The following is a 23,904-nucleotide window of genomic DNA, read 5'->3' as shown; positions in this document are numbered from 1 at the left end:
TCCATCTCCACCACACCAATAATAAGCATAACAAAGAACTGACCTGCAGTATAACAGAAAACTCTGACAGAGTCAGTTTAGAAATGGACCAAGCAAAGCATCATGACCCAGCCAGCTTGGAACATGTACATTTCACAAGGATACGAGAAGGCAACATTATCAGAGTTTCTTTAGCAATTTAAACTCTGTCACATTGAGAAAGGCACAAGATTTACTATGCTGGATTAGATAACACAGAAGCAGCCCCTTGTGACTGTTGTGCTGTCCCACATAGGAGCAGACAGAGTTCTAACACTGCCACCTCACACTGGGAATGTCCCTGATTTGTAAGCTTGCTTAGCAGCACATCCTCTTGGTATTCAGGTTCAACTCAAAGTCACCGGGCCAAAGTCTTCCAGGTGATTCCAAGCAATTTTTGCAAAATTTGCTTGTTTACTGGCATGCACATGTTTCTAGAGCACATTGGAAAATCTGGATACATACAGCTGACCAGGATTTTTTTCTGCACGTCTCTTGTTTCTAGCTTTAAACACCTTTGCACCTAGACACTCCTGCCATAGCAGGGCACTTAACACATATATAACCCAAAGTCTCAGATATATGGTGAAGGATGCTTAAGAGTAAACAGGTAGGCTGTTCTGCATTTTACAGGAGAGGATCAAAACAATACATTCCCACTGCTAGTTAATGGCCAAAATTACCATCTGAGACACCGTCATGAAAATTAAGAAAGGAGGGAACCCATAGTTAGCATGGATATTTCAAAAGATGCATTAGTGAATCATGTACATGGAATAAATGTGTAAATATAACAGCCACCCTTTAGTATAAAGAAGGTATTTTAATTCATTAGAAAGGATCTCCCGCACAGCAAATTGTAAAAAGAAACACACTGTCTGTATCATCAGATTATTTACAGAATTCCATATGGAAGAAAAATTTTTCCACTTGAACACACTTCTGAAACGCTCTTAATTATTGGTGGCAAGGGATGAAAAAGAAAAAGCCTGACTCTGTTTGCATGACTGACAATTTTTAAAAAAGGCTTTTAGTCAGTTGAGCAAATATGATCTGGAATTGCTGACACAAATGTGAAATCTCCCAGGGAGAAGAGTTACTTTTCAAAATAAAGTCATGCTTTGAGTTCTAGGAGAAACAGAACGTGGACAGTAGATCTTATAATAGAAACATATTCTAAAAACCCACTGAATTGCAACATCAGCCTGTTGCAACCAGAAGACAATCTATTCTTGCACAAAACAGGTATGGAACTGTGCATCTGAAAGCACATTCAAAGGCTGCCCATGGAAAGCATACCAATAGAAGGCTCTCAATGGAAGGAACTCCTCCAAACAACACACAGCTTTCAGCCAGTTCCCACAACTCGTATCCCAAACAGTTGATGCCAACGAATACTGCTAATTGAGATCTATTCCCCTAATGACATCTACTCTCTAAGTTGTCTCAGTGATTCAGGCAACACATGAAAGTGAGGTCTGGTTTTTGCCAGAGCCTCTGTTACCTCAAATGTAACATGATGTTGTCTTTCAAAATATTGAACTGAGTCTTTAAACGAGTGTACAAGAGAGGAAGAGGATTTATGAGGAAGTCAAACCCAGCACCAGTCCCTTTCGCTTCCTGATTTAATACCAAATTGAGCATAACAGCACCCATGTAGCAATCCTTATAGCAGAAATTACTCATCAGAGCAAACAGCAGTCATAATACATTTGTACAGGAGCTAGTGCTTCCTCCTGTTGGTATGAGGAAGGGAAGAGCATCCCCTGAAGAATTTTGAGCAATGAGTCAAACATTAGGTGCAGTGAAGAGAACATACATAAATATCTATAAAAGCAGCAAGACAGAGACCGCCGAGATCCCAACTCTCCCACGAGAGGTGACACCACCCTGACAGCAACGCGTGCTTATTTGGTTAAGTAGTCAATCAATCAGGAATCAATTATAAGGTATCCCATGAATAACAGCTGGCTATGTTTGCTGTGCATGCACACTAAATGCAGTAAAAGAGTTTTAGTCTTTGCCTCTGTCTCCACAGCTCAGTTAATGGTCCCATTACGAAACAACCACCCATTGTAAAAAATCCCCTGTCAGCTCGTATCAGAATGAGATTCTGCCATTGCTGTGCACAGTTGCACAGAGATCTTCACAGTAAGACACTGGGCAAGAGACCCTTGAATACAGAACATTCTCCCAAGACACTGCTGAAACCTGAAACAGATGAGGGCTGTGATATTTTTTGCCTGTTGTTACCAGGTTAACCTTTCACCTGCAGGACTCACTGCTTCCATTTGCCCAACCTGTGATACGCTGGAAATGAAATCACTTTGGCAGCTATAAAAGACCAGTTGTAGAAACAATGTACCAGGTTTAGCTCAGTACCTCACCTACAGCGTCTGCTATTCATTACCATTTTAGTGTATCCACAAAGAACAAACCAGATTCCTCCTTGCAGCTGAACACTGATGATACCTAGGAGCAAGATGCTAAGTCCAGGTGCCCACATCTTACCACAGCACTTGCAAAACTAGATCATCCAGCTGCAAGAACAGATTCTGGAGATGATTTTACAAAACTCCTGGGGATGCATTCAGGACATCTGAAATAAGGAGGGAAGACAAGCTGAAAATGACCTTTCAAGTGATGTTCGCAAGCACTTGCAAGTAAATGGAACCTTATAGTGCTGTGAATGGTACAATCAGCAATTAACATAAGGCAAACTCTGCTACTGACAATGGTTCATCAACCTTTCACTCACAGAAAACCTGACCTCCGCTCTATCTGTAAGACCTTGTGGAACACTTGTGTAAAGATTTCCTGGGTTTTGTCATGCTTCATGAACACGTGGCTCAAGTATGATGTGTTTAGGTGCATCAGTCTCCCTACTGATCCTATCAACACAGATGAATGTGCCAGGGAGAGGCAGTCCTGAAGAGAATTAAGAGCTGTTGGTAACTGACTGTTCCATGAAATAAACGATTGACTTTTCAGTATCGGGATTTTTCTCCCCCACACAGCAACAAATGTACATTATTTGGTACATCCCCAAAATAACAATTTCTCATCTCAACCAAGCCTCATATATTGCTGTAATAAAGATTTTCTGTTGTTCTTTCTTTATTTATGAGAATACTTGCACACATTTCAGAAAAGAGAAATATTTGTAAAATTACATGGATTTTATGACTAAATTGGAAAAGGTTAATAACTTCTCAAATGGAAAAACCATCAGCAAGTCAGGCTTGTGGTCCCAAATACGCAAGCCTTTGAACAGTGATGCAGATGTCTTTCCCACAGAAATATGCTTGTATATTATAAAGGAAAAAAAACATGATCTACAGTCCAGGGTACTTACAGGACTTCATGCTGTAACTCCAGCATATGGCAATGAATCAAAAATTTTCAGCTATACTAGTTTAAAGGATATTCTAATTGCTCTCATTGCCATTGACCTTTTACTAACACACACAGTGTGCTGACCTGAGCCAGGGCTGAGTAAACCCCTGCCACAGAAAATGTCTGCTGAAAAGCCAAAGAATATTTGAGATACCTGATGTAACAAAAAGATAACCAATGGCACATGTGTTCTTTCCAGGCATGGTTTATTGAAAACACACCAAATTGTTATCCTACATACCTGGTTTCTAACAAGCATTCTACTTGTCTGCATTATGGAAGGATCCTATAATAGTAATACATTCTGTCACGGTAACATTTGTTCTATGTAAAGCATGTTCCACCTTTTTTTTTTCCTCTCCATACTTGTAAAATCAAACCATTCTAAGTGTTTCAGTTTATAGTACAGTGTAAATACAATGCAAAATCCCACCAGTCTAAACTACAGAGAGAATGTTGAGCAGTATTACAGAAAACACATTGTTGATTTTTTTTAATTCTCCTACCATGAAAATTTTAAGGCACATGATAGTTACAAACACATTAGCTACTAATTACCAGTAAGCTTCTTAGTGTAGTTATTTTGTTTTTCTGAACAGTAAGAACCAGATTGGCAGGCCTTGTAGTATCTGCGCTATCTTCCTTCTCACACCTTGGACTTCAGAACATCCTACCCTGATGTAAAACTTCAGACAGAAAAAAAAGGTTTATAATACCTTCCCCTTAAATGCACTAAGTTAGTCATTGTACCAATAAATCAGAGAACTTCTCTGTCAAAGGTAAGGAAACACCAGATTTTAGGGGCATCAAAACAAAGAAATTTTGCAATAAACGATGCCTATATAAACCCCTTCAGAAACTGTGAGAGCACAACTCCACCCCAACAGCACAAAAATGCTGGCTGAAGTTATTGGCACACTGTTGTTTTCACCAAGTGGGCAGTCAGACAGCACAGAGGCTGTAACCGCCGCCATATGCCCGTTTGGCTTCCAAAGCTTTGCTGCCTCGAAGGGTTTAATGTGCGCCTCTCTCGCAGGCAGCTGAGCCGACACACTCGGCTTTACGGCAAGTAATAGAAGGTAACTCACCACCTTCAGTCTCATAGAACTGCTCTAGGAGTGAAAACTGCTTTGCCTAGCAGAAGCCTTGCATGCTAGAAAAAAAAAATAATAAAAAAATCACTGAAGACTACTCCTCAGAGCTGGCAAGAACTTGCTCATCTGCTGTAACGAACATGCCACCCCCTGCTTTCTTGATGTGTCACAGCAAGTCAGTTCCTACTCCCCAAGTTGGTCCCTTTTGTGATGTCTTGGCAGAGACCAGACTTGTTTTCCCGATAGAGACACATTCAGGATTGGCGTGTCAGAGTGCACAAGAGCAGAACCAGGCAGGTGTTTTGGCCAGAAGACACTGAGGATCAGCACCTACGGCTGCCCAAGCTGTTCTCTGGGGAACATTTCAAGCTGGCAACACATCTTGAGTCGTCAAGTTACACTTAAGGCTAAATTGCTACTTAAATCCAAGACAGAAACAACATGTCCTAAAGCCTTGCGTTTCCACTCTCCTCCTTGAATTCTTCAGACAGACAGACCAACCTGGGATGTTGTAAGCACAAGTACAATTGCTCACGTACTCAACAACAAAACTTGATGCTTCTCCAGGGGAGTCTTGACACACGATGTTTTTTTTTAAACCTCCACAGCTTAGTAAAGATGCTTGGGAGATATGCAGGTCACCTCCCTGGGAAGAAAGTTCTTGCACTAATAACGTGCCATCAGAAGTCTCCCTCTACCCTGTGTTATCTCAGCCCTCACTGGGCCATCAAACTGCCTCCTCCTCTTCAGCAGGAGTTTTGCAACACCATCACTTCCTTCCACAATCATTCTTCCCAACTAGAATTTCTGCAAGTAGAAAATCTTTTCCATCCCAACCCTTTGCAGGCAGATTCCCTCCAGTTTTCACAGTGGAGCCAACAGAAGGAAGTCACATACCTAAGCCCTAAAAAGCACCGCCTGCCTTTTAGCAGGAGACTTTAGACCCTACTGCAGCTTTAGTCACACACACTGCCGCTTTCCCTTCTTGACATACAGTCCCTGCTGCCAAAACACAACATTTATGGGTTCATCCACCCACATCCCAGAACAGCTCAACCAGCCAGTCACACTTGTGCCAACAAGGGGAGGGGTACGGGCAGGCATCCCACCAGCAAGCTTGTGGCCATAGATAAAAACGACATTAGATCACCCGATCTGGTTCAAAGTACCTTGCTTTGGACTTCAGCTGGTGGGCTGATTAATATAAGGCAATAGTCTCACATGCAAGTCACCCCCCAATCCATTTTCCTTCCTCCTCAATATCCAGACAAGAGCTTAGTGAAAACAAAAAACCACAGTAATGTAAATAACGGGTTATTGCTACATATTTGGGAATTCATCATTATGGTAAGGCATGGGAAGGGAAGGGGTAAGATGTGATTTCCAGGGGAAGTCTTAGCCCATTGACTTGGTATTTGACTTCTTGATGTACCATCCTTTGCTTTTCTGCAGCAATAAACCATGTTGTCAGCTCACAAGTACGCTGGCTGCCAGGAACACTTGCCCGCAGGAAAACGAAGAACAGTTTGCTACAATGACCCTGGGCAGGCAACACCATCTAACCTGACAGGGAGGTTTCTTTATCACAGGATGCAGTGTACATACAAAAAGGATTTTTTGGGGAAAGTCACATAGGGTCGAATTTGCTTCTCAACTACTCCTTGGTGTTCTTAGCCCACTAATGACAGAGACCAAAGTAGATGCCAATCCAGATTTCGAGTGTCCATGTAGTGCCCACTGAGAGCCATGGGATATCTGGGATAGGAGGTCATGGACATAACTGGCCCCTAGTCACTTCACTTCCCCTTTCCTACAGTTTTCTTTGTTAACCTCTTGCTGGCTTTAAAATATCTGTACAATAACTAAATCACAAAGTCTTAGCAGAGACTCCTTTCAACAGTTAGGTTTTTATTTTAAATGAACTTTTGCTCAGACTCCTTTGGTAAATATATGGTTTGAAGTAGATCAGGGACAGACTGACAGCATGGCCCTTCTCTTACACTGTTCTAATCAGCTACAAAGCAGGTTCCATTGCTAATTACTTAACGTTTTTAAAAAAATCCTTTCATATACAAAAAGAATACACCAAATACATAACCAAAAGTGATATAAAACTCTTCTGTGTAGCTTGGTTAAAAGGGTCTCCGCGTATTGGCAGAACAAGTATGAAAAGAGCACCATTGATATAATATACAGTCAGACTATGTATCTGGTTTCATTGTCACACTTTATGTCTACACATAGAGAGACACTGCCCCGACACAAATGCAGATAATCACAGATGTATCTCTTCGCTTCCCTTGATCCACTGAGCATCTTTGGCCCAACAGGACTGTCATGCAGGTGAAAAAACAAACCTTTGCTATTTTCATTTGCTCCAAGCAACTTGACCTTCCCCAGGATCCAGAAGTGACCACTGCAACATACCTGGAAGATGAGTGTCAAAAAGGGAGGGTGTGAAGGAGCACACGTATCATCCAAATCACTGACAACTTCTGGCATCAGTCTTTTTCCCTGAATCAACAAATGCTTCCCTCTCCTGCAAACTACTTCACACATGGTTTTGTTAACCTATCCTCTGCACAACAATATATATATAGATATATAGATTTTTTTATTTATTTATATATATGTATTCATGTCAAATTTTTAATATACTCAAGAAGATACAAAGCTCTTGGTACTTGCCTTTTTTTTTTAAATTTTAAAATATTTTTTTACAAAAATTTTAGATGTTTACTATTACAGTAATATTTTGGGGGAGGTGAGGTTGTTGGGTATTTCCCCTTTTTAATTACAAAGGAAATGGCAGGCACTGAAAACCGCAAATGGTGTTTGCTAAACTCAAAATGTGCTTTCCAGTCACACCGATTTTAGGAGCTTGTTTAAAACTAAATGTGGCAAAAAACAGTGGCAATCAAATAAAAATCAGCAAAAGTCCTCTGATGTTACCACAGAGACAAATTGCTTCCTATGCTCATCCTGACCAATGCCTGGAGAAAATCAGTGATCTGAAGTCATTTAGTTTACGGCATTACCAGGTACCATATATGCAGGGTACGTTCTTGTGAGGTAAAAATTCCCTCTTACACAGTGCAGGCCTTGGCATCGCAGAGGAGAACTGTTGCACGTGTGTGATTTTCACATCAACTGAAATATGTAATCTTAAAAGAAAACCAAAGGAACACAGAAATCATGATGATCATTTAAAAAATGCCGAACCAGTTCCCTTTGTGGCGTTTTTCTTCAGAATCTGTAGCCCAAAGCAAACATGGATCCAACAGTGATAAATTTATCATCAAATATAAGTGACAGACCCATTTAAAATTATAGCATGTTCAAAATAAGACATCCTACGAAAAAGCTCCGATTTTCTTGCAATGTGTTAACAGCTATGGCAAAAGAAATTGTTAATCATCAATGCAACACTGGTACATTTAAAATGCTCCTTATTGCAATCTTTGAGAACAAGAAAATAAAAAGCCAGCCAACTCCATTTCTCAGCATAGATTTCTGAACCAGGGACACTGAAACCTTCAATAAACTGCTTTTCAATATGTGGACATAAAAACAGAGCCATTACAGAATTCAAAAGGCAGAAGTATTGTACACCAGATTATAACGATAATATAGCACTGTGATTGATATAGCTTACTCTAAAAGCAGATTATACAGCTTGCATCAATTTTGTCATCCACTCTCCAGTTCACTTGACCAGCGTTTTTGTTCTGCATCTTTTCCCTTCATTGAAATCCAACAAACCCACTCAACATTCCTGCACTTTCTGTGGAAACAATAAAGAAAACTTAAACATTTTTCAAAAAGCCTTTAAAAATGTTAGATTCACAGTTCAAAAGAAATCCCCCAAAACAGAAAAATAAAACAACGAGCCCCAAACCAGAAAAGTGCTATAATCTTCATGGCTACACCTATGATATTATTTCAAATATTCTGCAGTCTCTCTTTCATTTGTGAAGCCATCTGCTGCCATACGACCTTCACTTCTCATACTTGGCACCATCCACATGTAAGAGTCACTGCCTAAGAACGCAGCCAGCTAGATGGAAGCTTGGATTTCTTTTCTTGCTTGCTTGCTTCTTGCAGGAGTGGGAAGGAGGGGGAGGTGGTGGCTATTTCTGGTGGGAATGTAACTGAGTTAAAAAGCAAACTGTCTCGCTGTAAGGCATGGTGCTCCGGGTTGGCAATGGCAGGCAGTCCTGTTTTCTCCCCACGTCCTCCTGGAATCTGCAGCCGGTCAGTGATGCAGCGCCCTCCAAATCTGAATGGCAGTGGTGACTGATGAGATCCTCTGGGTCAATTCAATGTTTATTTCTCCCCCTCAATTAAAAAAAATGTGTTTGGACTCTAGCCCTGCAAAATAAAGTCAAAACTGATTAATACCAGAGAGTAACATGACCCTGGTGATCTCCATCACCCTGTAGTAGGGCAGTGACTGTAAACATCAACCTATCCCCAATGTATGGGTTCCTGGGAGAAAAGGAGCGGAAATTTCACTTTTCAGTCCGTCCCCCACCTGTGAGCTTCACTGCTCAGAGGAAGAGCGCAGGAGTGCAGCATATGGGCACGACACACAGCTAATTCTCCCTGCCCTTCGGCTGGGCCTGCAAGGCTGACCAGTGCTGACCAGCTGCGGGACACCAGCAGTGCCAGCGTCAGCTCCAGCTCCCTGTTGGAAACTGCCCTGAGCAGGTGCTTCCAACCCAGGGACAGAAACAGTCTGAACACTCAGCACTTAAATGAAGAAGGAGGAGAAGAAAAAAAATAATCCACCACCACCCCCCAAATTCATACAGGAGTGTTCTCTCCCACTAATGCAAATGTTTAACATGTAGAATTATAGGGGTGGACGATGTTTTGGAATTTGGGTCTTAAAGACCTATTGTTCACTCTGATGGGAAAGTTGCCCAGTGCCTTTGCAACAGGCACTAAGATTTTCTGTTAGTCATAGCCAGGGGCAGAAAACCTGCTGTTCCAAATGTAGCGTCACATCTCATGGAGCACCAGAAGGTAGAACCAGGGTAGAAGGCTGTCTAGCACGACAGCAGGAGACAGATTAGCAGTGGCAGGAGAAAAGAAAGGCCAGTGACATTACTGAGGAACCTGGCATGTGACGAAGGCAGAGAACTAGAAAGCAGCAACAAGGCACTTTCCTTTAGCAACACAACAAAAAAAAAAAAAGGAATTGAGAAGTGGGTCATTGGTTACTGTGTAAGCAAAATCATCTCTCCTTGCAAAGTAACTTGTGTACAGCCAGCAGCTTTCCTGCAGATGAGCAGGGCTGTGTAATGCATGCGAATCTCAGGGGACATCCATAAATAGTCAAGGATATGCTTTTCCTTAAGTCTCAGACTAATCCTTATAATGAGCATAGAGGGGAAAAAATGGTTGGAAGCAGGAACACACTATTCAAATTCATTCCCATGGCCTAACAGTGGCCATCTTTCACATTTCAGCTGACAACCAAACATTCATGATACTAATTTTCTGTCTGGTTATTTGACAGGTTTTTCTAATCAAACAGTGCTGTTTAACTGCATTTTATTAAAGATACACTGAATAATATAAAACCCACTTTTTTTTTCACATGGATTTTCATTTGTCTGAAAGGACCCAGTTAGCAGTTAGCCTTGAAGAGACTCCACAGTGATACAGATAATGCACGAGACAAGTTAATCACTAGCACCAATTACCATTAAAAGGACCTACCATGCATGCAAATTAGACCCAGGAGTCAACAGGCTGGGGTTTAATGTCACGGGCATCCACCAGATTCACCGAAGCCCTGTTACTCCTGTTAATGTTTTTCCTATTTGTGTCATTCTGCAGCACAGGGTGAGGAGTTAAAAGGCAAAACAGAGCGGATTAATCAAACAAAACCACCAAAACAAGTCAGCTTAAAGGAGCACAAGGGAAAATTAGTGGTAGAGAAAGAAACAAGATCAGCAAAGGCACAATACTGACAAAAGCATCTGCAACAGCCAAAAGGTTGCACTTCCCTGCCATCGGTATTCACAATTCTCATCCACTCCTGTACCTCAGGGCGACAGTTATCAAACTGTTCACAAGCCAGCAGACCCCACAGATATAATTCTGCTTCACAGCACATGGAGAAAAATAAGTAGCAGCTATTCAGCTCTGCCCAACTGAGGGCAGGAGGGGTATAACAGGCTGAATTCAGGTTACCCTGTCCTTAAAACCAAGAGGCAACACAGACTATGGGAGACACATTGTCAAGGTGACATGTTTCTTCTCTTTTTCTCATGAAAGCAAAGCACCTACTCACTGAACTCTGGGCTGTGCTTCATTTCAGACACACACTGGAGTTTGGGCTGCTTGATGTGATTTGGAGGGCTGCATTGGACCACTTCAGTGAATTTTGAGTGGCAAAAATAACAACTTTCCTGCCTTAGCCTATTTTCCTTAGAAAGACATTTTCTGTCAAGCTCCTACTGATCACATTCATATGCCACTTAGTGCATCCATTCCCACTGCATCCGTGTAAAACCTACTCGAACTGTGATGAGGGAACTAGAAGGTTTATTTTGTTGACACCGGCTCGAGTGGGGCCATCTCTCGCCACATTGGAGCAGGGGGACACACTCACAATTTGAGTATCAACTCTATTTATTTTATCAGTTCCAAAAACAAATGAAGGAGTTCAAGGACCTCTACCAAAAAAATCCAACTGCGCAGCCTTCAACAGGGTACAGCTGTACCCAAAACTGGCAAATTGAAGAGAGTGACCTGTGCTTAAGAAACATCTGTCTAGATTGAAGCCATTCTGCTGGGTAAACCTTCAGGGAATGGCAGGACACAGCAGGATATGCATGACCAGGCAGGTTACTACAGACAGACTGATGCAGCAGCACATCATCCTTATTTGTGATCTAAGGAAATAGTTTTCTCCAAATCACATTTTTATTTCCCTTGTTCAACAATAGTGGGTTTTGCTTTCAATTGACTGAAATTTAATTTTTTCCACTGAATGTGAATCACTTGGCTTTTCTGATATTACTAGCACTGTGCTGAAGGTTATTAAGGACAGCCTTCTGCAGACTAACAGCAGCATTTTCTACCACTGCCTCTTGCTTCACTGAATTCTTCTCTTGTCCCTCAAAATCACTTCCCCAGGGGAAAAAAAGAGCTTGTTTTGAGGCCAGGGAGAACTGACAGCCCCAGCATTAAGCGACTTCTAAAAAGGTCTCCTGAAAATGCATAGCAATACAACCAAGGTTACACAGAGCCTGCTAAGCCACATTTGCACACAGCCCACAATACAAAGAGCTTTCTGGAGATTTGTTTTTTTCATTATAAAGTCGTCTCCATTTGTTTTCAGAAGGCACACACATAATGATGCACGTGTCTCGGGCTCCATCTCCTTTGCCCATGCCATAGTCCATCGTCAGGACCATGAAGGAGCGTTGGGGAAAGGAACAGTGTTCACCAGACTGCTGTACGCAGACACGCGAGCTCACACCTACTGCTCATGCTGAAAACAATAAAGCAGTGTGACAGTCCAAAGCGACTGCTCTAGGAACAAAGTCTGAGGACACTTCTACACTTCAGGGCTAGGGAATGCTGCCTGGATGAGGGTGACAGAGCAAACACTTCCTATTTTTACAACCTCATTCATTTACAGTACAGCGATTGCCTGTATTTGCTCCTGCAGTAGAAAGCAGCATTTTGTTTTTATTTCTAGTTAGCCAAGTCCTAAGTTATCAAATAGTGCCTTTATCTAAAAAAAAAAAAAAAAGCCTTTTATAGCCCCCTGGTGAGTAACTACCCTGTATTTCTTGCTGAGGACACCAGGCTTCCCATCTTTTAAAGGCACTAACTAGCATTCAGCAATAAGAGGAAGCTCACTTTTAAAGGTTCTTTCTCTGAGGCATCTCCTGTATTGTCACTGGTCTTGTACTTGCGCTCCTTGTCCCGGTGATCGATGGTGGAGTACCCATCTGAGGAGAAATAACACAACATTCAGGTGTGAGGCACAAGTAAGAGCAAAACCAGAGCTGATGCTAGCAGAATTCTTCAGCAAAGAAACAGGAAAATAGACCATCACAACCCAAAGATGTTGGCAGCCTGCTTTTCACATGCACTCCAGCTCTGAAATTTCATTTTTACCAGCTTAAAACTAAACAGAAAATTCCTCTCTTTATATCACTGCCAGAAGCTGGCACTCATTAGCAAACAGCACTGTTTTCCTCCCAGCCTGCTGTGCTTTTTAGTGCGCCCAAGGAAAGCAGCAAGTTGTCATCTCGTGCCCTGTGGCTAATGAGCTCCAAATTCAGCCCAAATCTTGTGTTCCTTGCTTAGCAGCCTGATTAATTGGCTGTGTTCATTCCCTGAATGCTCTGCCGCATGTTCCCGCTCTTCCTGAGCCTGACCACTAGCAGGACAGGACAATCATTTGGAAGAGACCTTTTCAGAGCACTGAGAAAAAGGGCCTGGTGAGTTGGAAGAAATCCCGATGCAAACCCTGCTGTGCTTGGACTGTCTTTCATTACAAAGTAGCACCTGTTGGTACTTTTTTTCTAGACAACTAAGAGACAATATGAAAGAGTGATGAACACAAGGAAGAAAAGTTGTAAGGAAGTTTTATAAAGAAATGTCTCTAATTATTTCAGAACCTTTGCTTTGCATCATTGTCAGTCAATACAGATCTCAATTTATTTTTCTGATGCATTAAATTTCCCTCATTATCAGTGACAAATAGATCCTCTCCTGCTCTGCTTTGACAGCATTGTAATCTGCAGTAAATGACACTCAAATTTATAGCTCCCTGTAGGCTTTTGCTTTCCCCTGTGTAACTGAGGGTTCATTAATGTTTCCATGTCCTGATAAACTGGGTTCTTAGTATACCACAAAGAGGTTTTGCAAAAACTTCCAAAACGCTCCTCTCTTGGTCTATTACTTGCCTGCAATGGGTTGTTAAGAAAAAATCAGTCATATTTTTGTGGGATTCCCATGGCACAAAGAGGCACTGTTTGCCCACATGACAAAAGCACACAGGGCTACAGCGGTGTGTACCGAACACAGCTGCAGAGCAGAGCACTAAATAATGTCCTTGCTGCCCACAGCCATGTTAGTTTTAAAAGAGCCGTAGTTTTCCTAAGTATTTAATGAATCAAAGTGCACACAGACCTGCAGCAAGCACCTCAAGTGTCATATGTTTATGGCATCATGGATAGTAATAGATTCTTTAACCATGCTGCCTAAAAATAACTAAAGAATTTTTGAGTTATACATGTCACAGATCCTAAAACCATGAAAATAATTGCAACACAGAGATTTACTTACAATTCTTTGATGACAATTAAGATGCCTAACATTCTTGGCTATTCCTTTCAAACAAAAACCAAAAAACCCTAAAGCCTACCAGCTGCACCCAGCCACCCAACCAGCATTTGTGGAGGAATGCATGACCAATAATTCTCTTTCAAATGACAGCCATGAATACTGCTAGTAAGTAATATCCTAATCTGAAGATTCATAATCTATTTATGAGTAAATAGTTCACATAGGCATGTAGTTAAATGGCAGAAACATGCTGACTCCGAAAAAAATCAAACTCACAACAAGTGAGCAGCAGCTTTTTACAATCTAGTATTAATTATACTCACAAGGATGCAACAGATCACTTTGCATTTTTGCAGTGCCATCATCATGGGTGGTCCAGAAACACTGAATGGCCAAGATACAAAGAAAACCTTTAACCTACCCCCAGAAAGCAACAGCTGCTACGTGAAGTATGGAAGCTCTGACATTTCCCAAGGAGCAAGGCCAGAATTAAGGACTGTAATCGCAAAAATTAGAAGCACAACAGAACTTTAATACTACTAAAAACTAAAAAACCCCATACCTAGCCAGGATAGCAGCAACAGGAAGATCAAGCTTTTGCACACTGGCAGTAATCTAACAACAAAGAACGGTCACAAACTTTGTTCTTCATATCTAAGTTCGAACATATTTTGCAATTCATACTGTCAGCCCGCGGTTGTGCGGTCTGCATGCTAACGGTGCTGCACACACCAGCACTAATGGATTATGTGTTTCTAAAAACCACACACTGTGCTATGACTCTGTCGAGATAAGCAGCAGCAGAGATAGGAAGTTCATGATTTGACCTAATAAAATGAGAAGTATCTTGAAGGAGGCTGCATCAGAGAAGAATACCTCGGTGCCCCAAGGACCACAGCTCTCCAAAGAAATTACAAAGTACTGCTTCTCCCATGTTTCAGATACATTATAAAAATCAGAATTAACTCTGTTTCTGTGGCATAAAGGACACCTATACAGATCTCACTGCTCCAAGGTGTAAGTGCATTTCTCTGAGCTAATAGAATCCAATGTATAGACAAAAGTTACATTGGTCAATAGAGGCCCATCCGATTCCTGGCTTGTTTATTCCTCTCTCTCAACTTTCTGCTTGTTTTGTATATTGCTTCACTGACTGTCTCCCATTCACTCTGCAGAAACATTTTTATGTCATCACAGATTACAGGACCAAATGCCTGCCGAGTGTCAGTCCATCTGTGCCCTCACACAGCTCTCAACTTACAAAGATCAAACCTCCAGATCCATCTAAAAGGAGAAGGAGGAGAAAGGAAAAGTTATGCCTGAAGATGAGCATGTATGACAGGGGCACCTGAACTAAGTGTCTCTGGTCTGAACAATTCTCAGCACCCAGATGCTTTTCTCTGACAGACTGTAGCTTAATTGAGGCACAGATAGAGTTTTAGAGAACTCACAAATTTGGCACACAGCCCGGAGATCACAGGTCTGCTGCTTCCACAGACAGCACCAGGTCACAGCCACCCTCAGGCAGCACTGTGACAACAAGCGGTGATGATCTTCAGATGACTCGGTGCAGAGCCACTTGTCTGGAGCTGATGAGGTCTGACAGACCTGAGCTCTCTCTGCACTGGGCTGTCTAGTGCATCCCACACTAACTCATAATACATGTTTTCTTCCATTTCCCAGGACATCCACCCTCTACCCAGGCCCGTTTGTGCAGATAACAGGAATGTGACTAGACCAGTACTGCCAGCTGATAGAGAATGTATCTTTCGGCCTCCCTAGCCACACTGATACGGAATTAAGCTCCTTTAGCGAGAAGGATGACGCCTATAGCATTAGCAAACAAGCTGAGATACCAATAGCAATTTTCTTTTTGCAATTTTGTAAAAGAGTCAACATGGGTTAACACTAAAGGCCCAGGCAGCAAGAGAGTTGAACCCTGACAAAGAGAGGCAATAGCTGAGCAGCACACAGGTGGAGATGTTCTGGAACAAGCAGCTTTGTACACTGCAGGGGAGCAGGATGAACACCCTGGGCTGGAAGGGTCCGGCTGAGCGGGTGATACCTCTAACACGCGTGAAATGGAAACCCACTGAGTTCTGCACTGTCACACTAATGTGTTTGAGGCAATTACAGTTCCGTACCAAAGCAGTACAGCAGAAAGATAACTGCAACCTGGAAGCGCAGGAATTAAATGGACAACACAAAGCTGGAGGCAGATGAGAATTCTCTAGCAGACAGTGAATATAAAGTAGAAACTTCTTAGGGCAAGTGAAGTTCAAAAAGAGGAAGGCAAGGGAAAAACACACAACTGAAACCAGGGCACAGGACTTCCTGCAATAAAAAGAAATAAAAAGATAAGGTGGGATGATGAAAAATTTTCCTCTGGTATTTTATCATGCATTTTCTCTGCAAACGTAAATGACATCAGTCTCTCCTAGAGGCTCAACATAGACTGGTTGGAGTATGTAGGGATACAACCAGACTGCTTACTGCAGATACAAACCCAGAGGACTGCACTTCAATACTGTGCTCCTTGTATCTGAAAGTTCACTCCAGAATGGAAAAGGAACAAAACTCCAGAACACCACAGTCCACAACAGAGTTAAAATCAGAAAATATAGTCTAGAGGAGCTCCGCATATACGTATGCCCATATGACAAAAACCATATGGCATCTGGAAGAGCTTGAAGGAAAGAGATGAAGTACTAAGTTGTTATTCCAGTTCCCTGGACTTAAGGATAGTAAACTGGATAAATTAATTTAGTTCCTTCTCAGTTGATCTCTGAAACACCACAAAATTATGCTCATACTGGAGTTAAAAAGCCCTCAAGAGCTGGGGTCAGGAAAACTTGACAGATTTCGTCTTCTAATAGTGATAAAAAGATTGGAGAACAGAACAGCCCAGAGGATCTGCCTGACGTTGTACATATGCTGGTAATTTGCATCTTATTTTATACTCAGAGCTGCACCAGTAACTCCTGAAAGCATAAGGCAACAATTAATATTGCGACTCTAACCTATAAGCACTGCCCATACTGCAGCACCTGCTATCACACACTATCCTGCCAGCAATCTCCTCTGAAGTTATTTGCTTTCATTGTGAGAACAAATGTTTCAGTGTTCCCTTATGCAAAATGCATATGGACAGTTGACTTATGGCAGGTGGCATCTCATTTTTCTAAGATACGAAACGTAACACATACCTTTTATTTTAATTTCTGAACATGCTTGGCTTTCCGCCTGGTTCTAACTTGCTATTTTTTTCAGCTACAATCACAGATAGCAGTATATCAAACTGTTTGATTCGGAGGCATTAATACAGGTATTTAAATAAAAATGTCAACTGGATGCAGTAAAGCAAATTCCAAAGAGACCACACAGCACCTTGATCTACCTCAGTAAAGAAAAAAAATCCTCTCCAAGTTAAACTACAGAGCTTATCACTCTCCAAGCTCTTCAATGACAGCAGGTGGCTGTTCTCAGTCTACAGGAAAAGCCAGGCTTGGCTAGATGCAGGTAAAGGAAAAGCGGAGCCAGGAATATCATACATATTAACTTATTTTTGGTGTTACCTACAGAAAACAAAGGCAGAATGCATTTAAATGCAAGCATTACACTGAAGTAAACTTTCAAGTCTTATTTTTTTTTTCCTTCTGAATCCCCAGATTTCCAGATCTGCAATACGGAATGCAGCTGCCTCAAGAGCTAAAGGCTAGACTGAAAGCTAGGTCTGTTTATCTCCAATACCTGCTTAAAGTACTGGAGAAATCAATGTGTACATTTTACATGTACCTAAAAGAAGAAAAAAGGGAAAGAAAAAAAAAAAAAGACGACGACCAATCTTTTGTAAGGTAATGTTCTGTTTTTAAATGTCAGCTTTATCCATCTGAAATAATACCTCCTAGAGAAATAGTTGAACTTTCCCGTGAGTGACAGCATGCTCTATTGGAACAGATAGAGGGTTTGATCTATGACTGAATTTACCTGGGCCAAGTTCATCCATAGGTATCATGTCACGACTCCCAGCCTTCTCGTTATCTATAAAACAGGAACATATGACTTAAGTTACATTTGCTTTTCTCAAAACCTGGTAGTTTTATATTAGTCATACGACCAGAGAAGTCCACAAAAAAACTGAATGCAGAGACTATTGTAGAGAATCCTCAAACTATTCAACCGTTATATTCATTCAGAAAGGGAAGTTGATTTGAGTTCTCTAGAAAGCACAAGTAATCCTTATATTTTCTGCTTTGGCACTGCAATGTAGAACTCCCTCCAAGTGATAACAGAAACCTACAATTCTGCTTTGGACTACCTTCTGCTGTTAACAAGCTTCTCCCTGGTCTTTTCAGAATGAAAGAGAAAAAATAAGTAAGGGTGCAGCCTCACATGGCACACAATCCAATCCAGCAGCCCGCTGAGCCAACAGAAAGCTAACCCACAAAGAAAACAAAGTTTATTGTCACATTGGCAAACTGACCCAAGTCACCCTCTGTCTGCATGATCTACCAGAACTGATCAAAGAAAGGGCAGTGTGGGGCTGTCTTTTTTGCAATAATCTCAGTTAAACTAGGTAAAGTGTAACATGGCAAACTCTGTCACAGGAGACTAAAGATTTCTGAAAAGAAACGTTGACATCTCAGCATTGAAAACTAGAACCAGATTCTGAGACAAAGCAATCCCAATGACATTAAAGCTGGAGCTACATCAGTGTTGGTAAGGCTGTGTCAGGCCTCACAAAAAAGCACAGACAGGTTTAGCTGAGTTTGGATAAACCCATCTCCAATGGAAAAATCTGCACAGTAGATGAAGGGGGACTGCCAAAACAGGCACGTTTACTTAGAAAGGAAAAGATTCCCATACTTAGTAGGGGCAAGGCCCAGCCCACTGGCCGGCTGAAGGCAAGATTTATTAATATATAACATTGTCAAACAAGGCCGTTCTCCTCTTTTGAAGTTTCAACTCACATCTATCCCAGATTCTCCCAGGAAGATTTAACTGATTACGTTGCATACAAGCTGAGAAAACAACATCAGTAGTGTATATGTCACAAGGGAAGGAACTGTACACATCCAGCTAATAGGACTGACATTTTGGGACTGAGGGGTAAAAATCACCACAGAAATAATACATTTTTACCTCCTTATGCGATAACACAGATGTGACAAATCCAGAAAACAAGCAAGCAAAGCACAACAGAAAAAGTGCTAAAGAGCAGAACTGACCTTGACTTTTATCCACCAGAGGCAAAGTGCTGTCGTCATAGCCAGACCTGCCAGCAGTACCTTTGGAACCCTTCGGAGTTGCAGAAACAGACTATGAGACAAAAATCAAATAAATAATAAATTGTTACTCAGGGAAACTGAACAAGAAAAACAAACAAACAGTATGGCAAGAGACTCTGGAATGCTGCTGAGCCTCCCCTTCTGTTGATAATATGGCACTGGAGTATCTTTTATTTTCATATAGATTTGCTGGTGGAATTGTTTTCTTGTTACCTAAATGGCAGCAAAACCTTTTCACAAGGGAAGATGAAGAGGTTGCATGGTAAAAACCAGCGGCTGCCCTACACTGCTAGATGGGATGTTTCAAATGGGATACAGCTAAGACAAGATGTGCTAATTCCTCCTCCTGTAAAGCACAGGCATTTGGCCCATATGAGGTGGCATTCTTCCAAAACCTAAAAAGCTGCATTTCAGAGGCCACTGAAAAGCACATCCAGCAAGTATCTGCGTGATGCCGTGACTGAACAGAATACAAGACACTGCTATGTCACCTAAAAGAATAGAACCAAAGCCCACAATCTATCAGACTGTAATATTAGACTAAGTTAGGACATCTTCCACTCAGGCATTTCCATAACTAAATCTAAGACCCCACATCTTTACCTGAAAGTGTGATTTGTTCCACCCATCCTTCTGCAGGGCATTCCGTAGTTCTTTATAGCTCCAGATCATCTGAAGAACGTGAGATGCTGCTTTTGTTTCTCTGGGAGACTGGCTGAGTTGCAAGATAAAATTAGAGCTTAAGTTTCAAGCAATGTAAGACTATGTTGACCTCTTGCACCAAAACAATATCCAGGAGATACCTAGTACTCCATACAGCTATTCTCTGAACCTGTAAGCTACAGATTTCTGGGTTTTCACATGTATTGCTTGGCAAGCACTGTGGCCATGGTGACCCTTTTGCCTTGTAGTTGTCATTAACAAAAACCAGACATATTCCATCCTGCCTGGATTTGTTTGGAAAAAGAAATAAAACAACAAAACCAAACAACAACAAAAAAAACCAAACCCAAACCACCACTACAACAAAACCCAAAAAACCCAACTCCCGCTAAACTCATGTTCTATGCCACTTTTCAAACTTTCTCCCCAACTTACACATATTCCTTACAATTTAATTAAGTTGCTTCATGGTTCAGGATACCTTACAAAGCAATTTAGGTCAGCAGAAAAATAAGCTATTTTTAAACAGAAAATAGAAATTTTATCGATTCCTTACTAAGTCAGCACACAAGCAAATAATATAGGGCTAGATTCTTAGTTGGCTCTTATATTTCGTAACAATGCAACCCAATAAAGTCTTCGGCTACTCCCCCAAAAGTTTGCTGAAAACACGCCTATAATGTCTACCTGGCCAAACTGTACAACACAAACTTTCCTCTAAAGCAGTCAAAGCAGTTTTCAACAGAACTGCAGAGTGAAAACTTGTCACTTCAAATTACCACCACCAGCCTTTTGGCCGTAACAATTACTGCACATCATTAACCATTTTACTTAAAAGAAACAGATGTCATCACTGGCATTCCAGGAATGGAACAATGCCACAGGAAAAGGCCTCCCACACTAAAAACAAAGATCACAGTTTCACTGCAAATGGTGTCTGCTAAATACATACATGGTGCTAATATGTATCTGACGAAGAGTGCACGTCTTAAACCTGACTGATGTGACTACTCAATTAACTTTTTTCTTATCAAGCAAACCTGTTAAAGGTGCTGACTGTTTTTACCATGTATATATTAATTACTCTGAAATTAAGGCCTCTGAAAGGTTAGGATGCTTGAATACTTTCACGAAGCAAAAGCTGCTGTTCGCAGTGAAATTCTGATGTTCGCAGTGAGTTCTTACGCGTTTTGCTTTCAACTGTCACTTACCTTGACTTGCTGATAGCTACCAGCTTCTGAATGCCCTGTGTCTGGATCAGAGACCTCGCATTTTCTGAGCTGTCAGTAATGATTTCATGGATGGTATTCAACACCGCAACCACTGTATCCTCTTCCAGGTTCTTTGCAGATCTCTGTTGCCTGCTGGGCAAATTTCTTACCAGCTCACCCATGGCATAACTACCTAGGGTAAGGGGAAGAGATACCATTAGTCAATAATAATTTCAGCTTGCCATCCTGAAAGATAAAACTCAAGGGTGTTTGCCAGGTCAAAAAACTTTGCAATGCACATGTTTTGAACCTTGAGACTGTAACTTAACAGTTTATTTATCATTCACTATTTCCAGATGATTGAAGGTTGATATCCAAGACAAACACTTTCATCACAAATGCTAAAAGGTATCGAGGGGAAAAAAAAAAACCTACCCAAACAATCTTTATTGAGAACTTTACAGCCAGCATCTATCATACTTTGCAATGCCTGAGGAAAAAAGCATCCAGTAGCTGCTGCTAATGCCACGTATTCATGCTAATACACGCACAAGGCTTACTCAACTTAGCCTTGTAATAGGCCTTGTGGGGCAAGGTGTGCAGCCATGCATTCATTAACCTTGCCCCAGCAAAGGTAAGAGTGGTTCCTCCAGGGTGCAGTTAGCCTTCACAGTGTGTAGCACTGAAGAAAAAAACAAGGATTCTGGAGTTTATCATTTCCAGGTGTCTGTACCATTTGCTCAGCTACACCTCTGAACTATTAAAAAAGAACCTGCTGTATTAAGGCAGAATCCCGCCTTGCCATTTATTAGTATCAACTTGGATTATAGCCTAAACATGTGACCAATATTTCCTAGCCTGACAAAGCTCTATTTAAAAAAAATACATCAGTTAAATACAGAGGCACCCAGAGGAAAACAACTCACAGCTGAATCTTTCAAGATTCCTTCTTGTGGGCAAGTGAATACTTATTTACCTGCCCTGGACAGGAGCTAGGGAGCACTGCTGAAGAACTACCATGGAGACCAAGTTGCTTGGTGTCCAGCTTGACAAGTAACTACCACCCAATGGGATGAGAAGGGAAGGAGGAAGCCAGAAAGAAGGGACAACTTTAGAGCCCACTATGCTTCCCCAGTTTGGCTCAGCACATCAAGGGGAAGAGTCCCATGCCAGTCTAAACAGCAGGTCTAAGGAGCAACACCTCTGTAACCACTTGTGACTAGGAGCACAAGTGCCCTGTCAGCCAGAGCTAAGGAAGAGACAAGAAGCCTCTTAACCCACCCCGTCCTCTGCACACCTACAAACACTCTTCTCTCCTGCAAAAATCTAGAGCTGTTTTTACTCCTGAGTTAGAGATTTCCCTCAAACCACAGCTTGTTTGAATGGGCTGGAAATACATTCTGAGATGACAGCCCTCCACTTGGTGGCTACAAGAGAAATCTTAGCACAGATGAAAACTGCATACAAAATGAAACCTCTGCACAAGTGACAGAAAATGTGAGGTGTCTCAAGGGTATCCGAGATCTCAGCCTGGTTAGAAAAGTTCAGAAGATACCTATAAGATCTTTATTGCGACGATCCATGGAAAGATTTCTCAGGGCAATTGACACAGCCCTCACCACCTTGTCAGAGTCGGACTGGAGCAGCTCCACAAGCACTGGTAAGCCTCTCTCCTTCCGCACCGTTGCACGGATGTACGTGGACCACTGCTCAGAACACACAAGGGAAAAGAAACAACACAAAAGTATTGTGAGTTCATACACCCGCCCTTTCCTTGTCACTGGCATTTCTTTCAGTGCTGTAATACATTTTTTTTTTTCCCCTGCAAATACTAGTTAGGCTTCATGTGTTGATGCATTTATAACTCAACCCATCATTCAAGTTCATCAAGCACCAAGGAAGAAAGGATGTAGAAGTTCATCCTACAGCTTAGCAAGCTGCCAGGGAAAGAGGTCAGAAATAGAAGTAGCATCATCTGCCAGCATCTGTTCTGTACACACCTCAGCTTGAAAATGCATCCCCCTCTGGATTAGGAAAAAAGAGGTCATTTGGAGGGAACAGTACAGCATCCATAGCATCTGTTATCTTCCCCCACCTCCAGCTTCATGCTTTTATTCCATTTCATGTTTGATTTTAAAATAAACTAGACAGCTGTAAAACACCACCCTGCAGATCCTCAGGCTGCAGATCAGTCCCACTTTGCCATGCAGTTCTAGAAGTGATCAGCACACCTTTGAGAGAACTGCTTGATTGGCCCTGCAGATGCTTCAGAGAAGGTATCAGAACACACTTTAGAGTGCAGTTTCCTGAGCAATCTGACAATTTAATGAATTAAGTACTCAGGACACTTAATCATCAAACAACAGGCATTTCTAAATGGACAAAGCCATGGTTAAGTGGTTTAAGTAGTAAAACCTGCTCATCGTTACATTGTGATGAGCTCAGTGACGCTTCCACTACATAAACACCATCTGTCCTGAAGATGCAAAACATTTTAAGTGGGCAAATAAGATGGAAATAATTTCTTTGAAGTTCTCATCTCCTTCCTTTTTAAAAGAGATGTAAGCGCAGAAAGTAATAGCGCACTTACAACGGGATGTGACTTTGTTTTTACTTACACAAAGGCAACTGAAGACAGTAAAGAGAAGACTGCACTTACCATCCAGTTGCCAGCACTGAGATTCTGCAAAGCCCCTGCTGCTGCTTCCAGAGTGTTGAAGTTCTGACTTTCGGTGAGGATGGAGAGGTACAGTCGGACCACATCTGGCTGGTACAGCAATTCAAAGCCTGCAGGTGAGGGAAGAGGAGAACAGAAGTAAGAGAAGCAGAGAAGGCAATGTATGAATGAACAAATAACATACCTTTATTTAATCACATATGAGTACAGCCAAGAGAAAGCTACACCACAGAAAG

At 41.7% G+C, this 23,904-nt stretch overlaps 1 protein-coding gene across 14 annotated transcripts in view; it reads right to left on the bottom strand.

Annotated features, from left to right (window-relative positions):
* Positions 1-3,603: 3,603 nt before the first annotated feature.
* The window catches only part of ARVCF (ARVCF delta catenin family member), a 241,239-nt gene continuing 220,938 nt past the window's right edge, over positions 3,604-23,904 (bottom strand). For 13 of the 14 annotated variants that reach the window (XM_065851815.2, XM_071815902.1, XM_071815899.1 and 10 more), the window contains 9 exons: positions 23,651-23,778; positions 22,547-22,697; positions 20,992-21,184; positions 19,721-19,832; positions 19,058-19,148; positions 17,817-17,870; positions 12,393-12,484; positions 10,236-10,349; positions 3,604-8,879 (listed from right to left, as the gene is read on the bottom strand). In XM_065851815.2, the coding sequence (XP_065707887.1) occupies positions 10,248-10,349; positions 12,393-12,484; positions 17,817-17,870; positions 19,058-19,148; positions 19,721-19,832; positions 20,992-21,184; positions 22,547-22,697; positions 23,651-23,778 (923 nt within the window). In that variant the 3' untranslated portion in view covers positions 3,604-8,879; positions 10,236-10,247. The remainder of the gene's footprint in view (positions 8,880-10,235; positions 10,350-12,392; positions 12,485-17,816; positions 17,871-19,057; positions 19,149-19,720; positions 19,833-20,991; positions 21,185-22,546; positions 22,698-23,650; positions 23,779-23,904) is intronic. The other variant, XM_065851818.2, reaches the window with a different exon arrangement.

Source organism: Patagioenas fasciata, chromosome 17 (genome assembly GCF_037038585.1).
Source record: "Patagioenas fasciata isolate bPatFas1 chromosome 17, bPatFas1.hap1, whole genome shotgun sequence".
In the NCBI taxonomy this organism is placed as follows: Eukaryota; Metazoa; Chordata; class Aves; order Columbiformes; family Columbidae; genus Patagioenas; species Patagioenas fasciata.
This window is presented reverse-complemented; position numbering and strand designations above follow the sequence as displayed.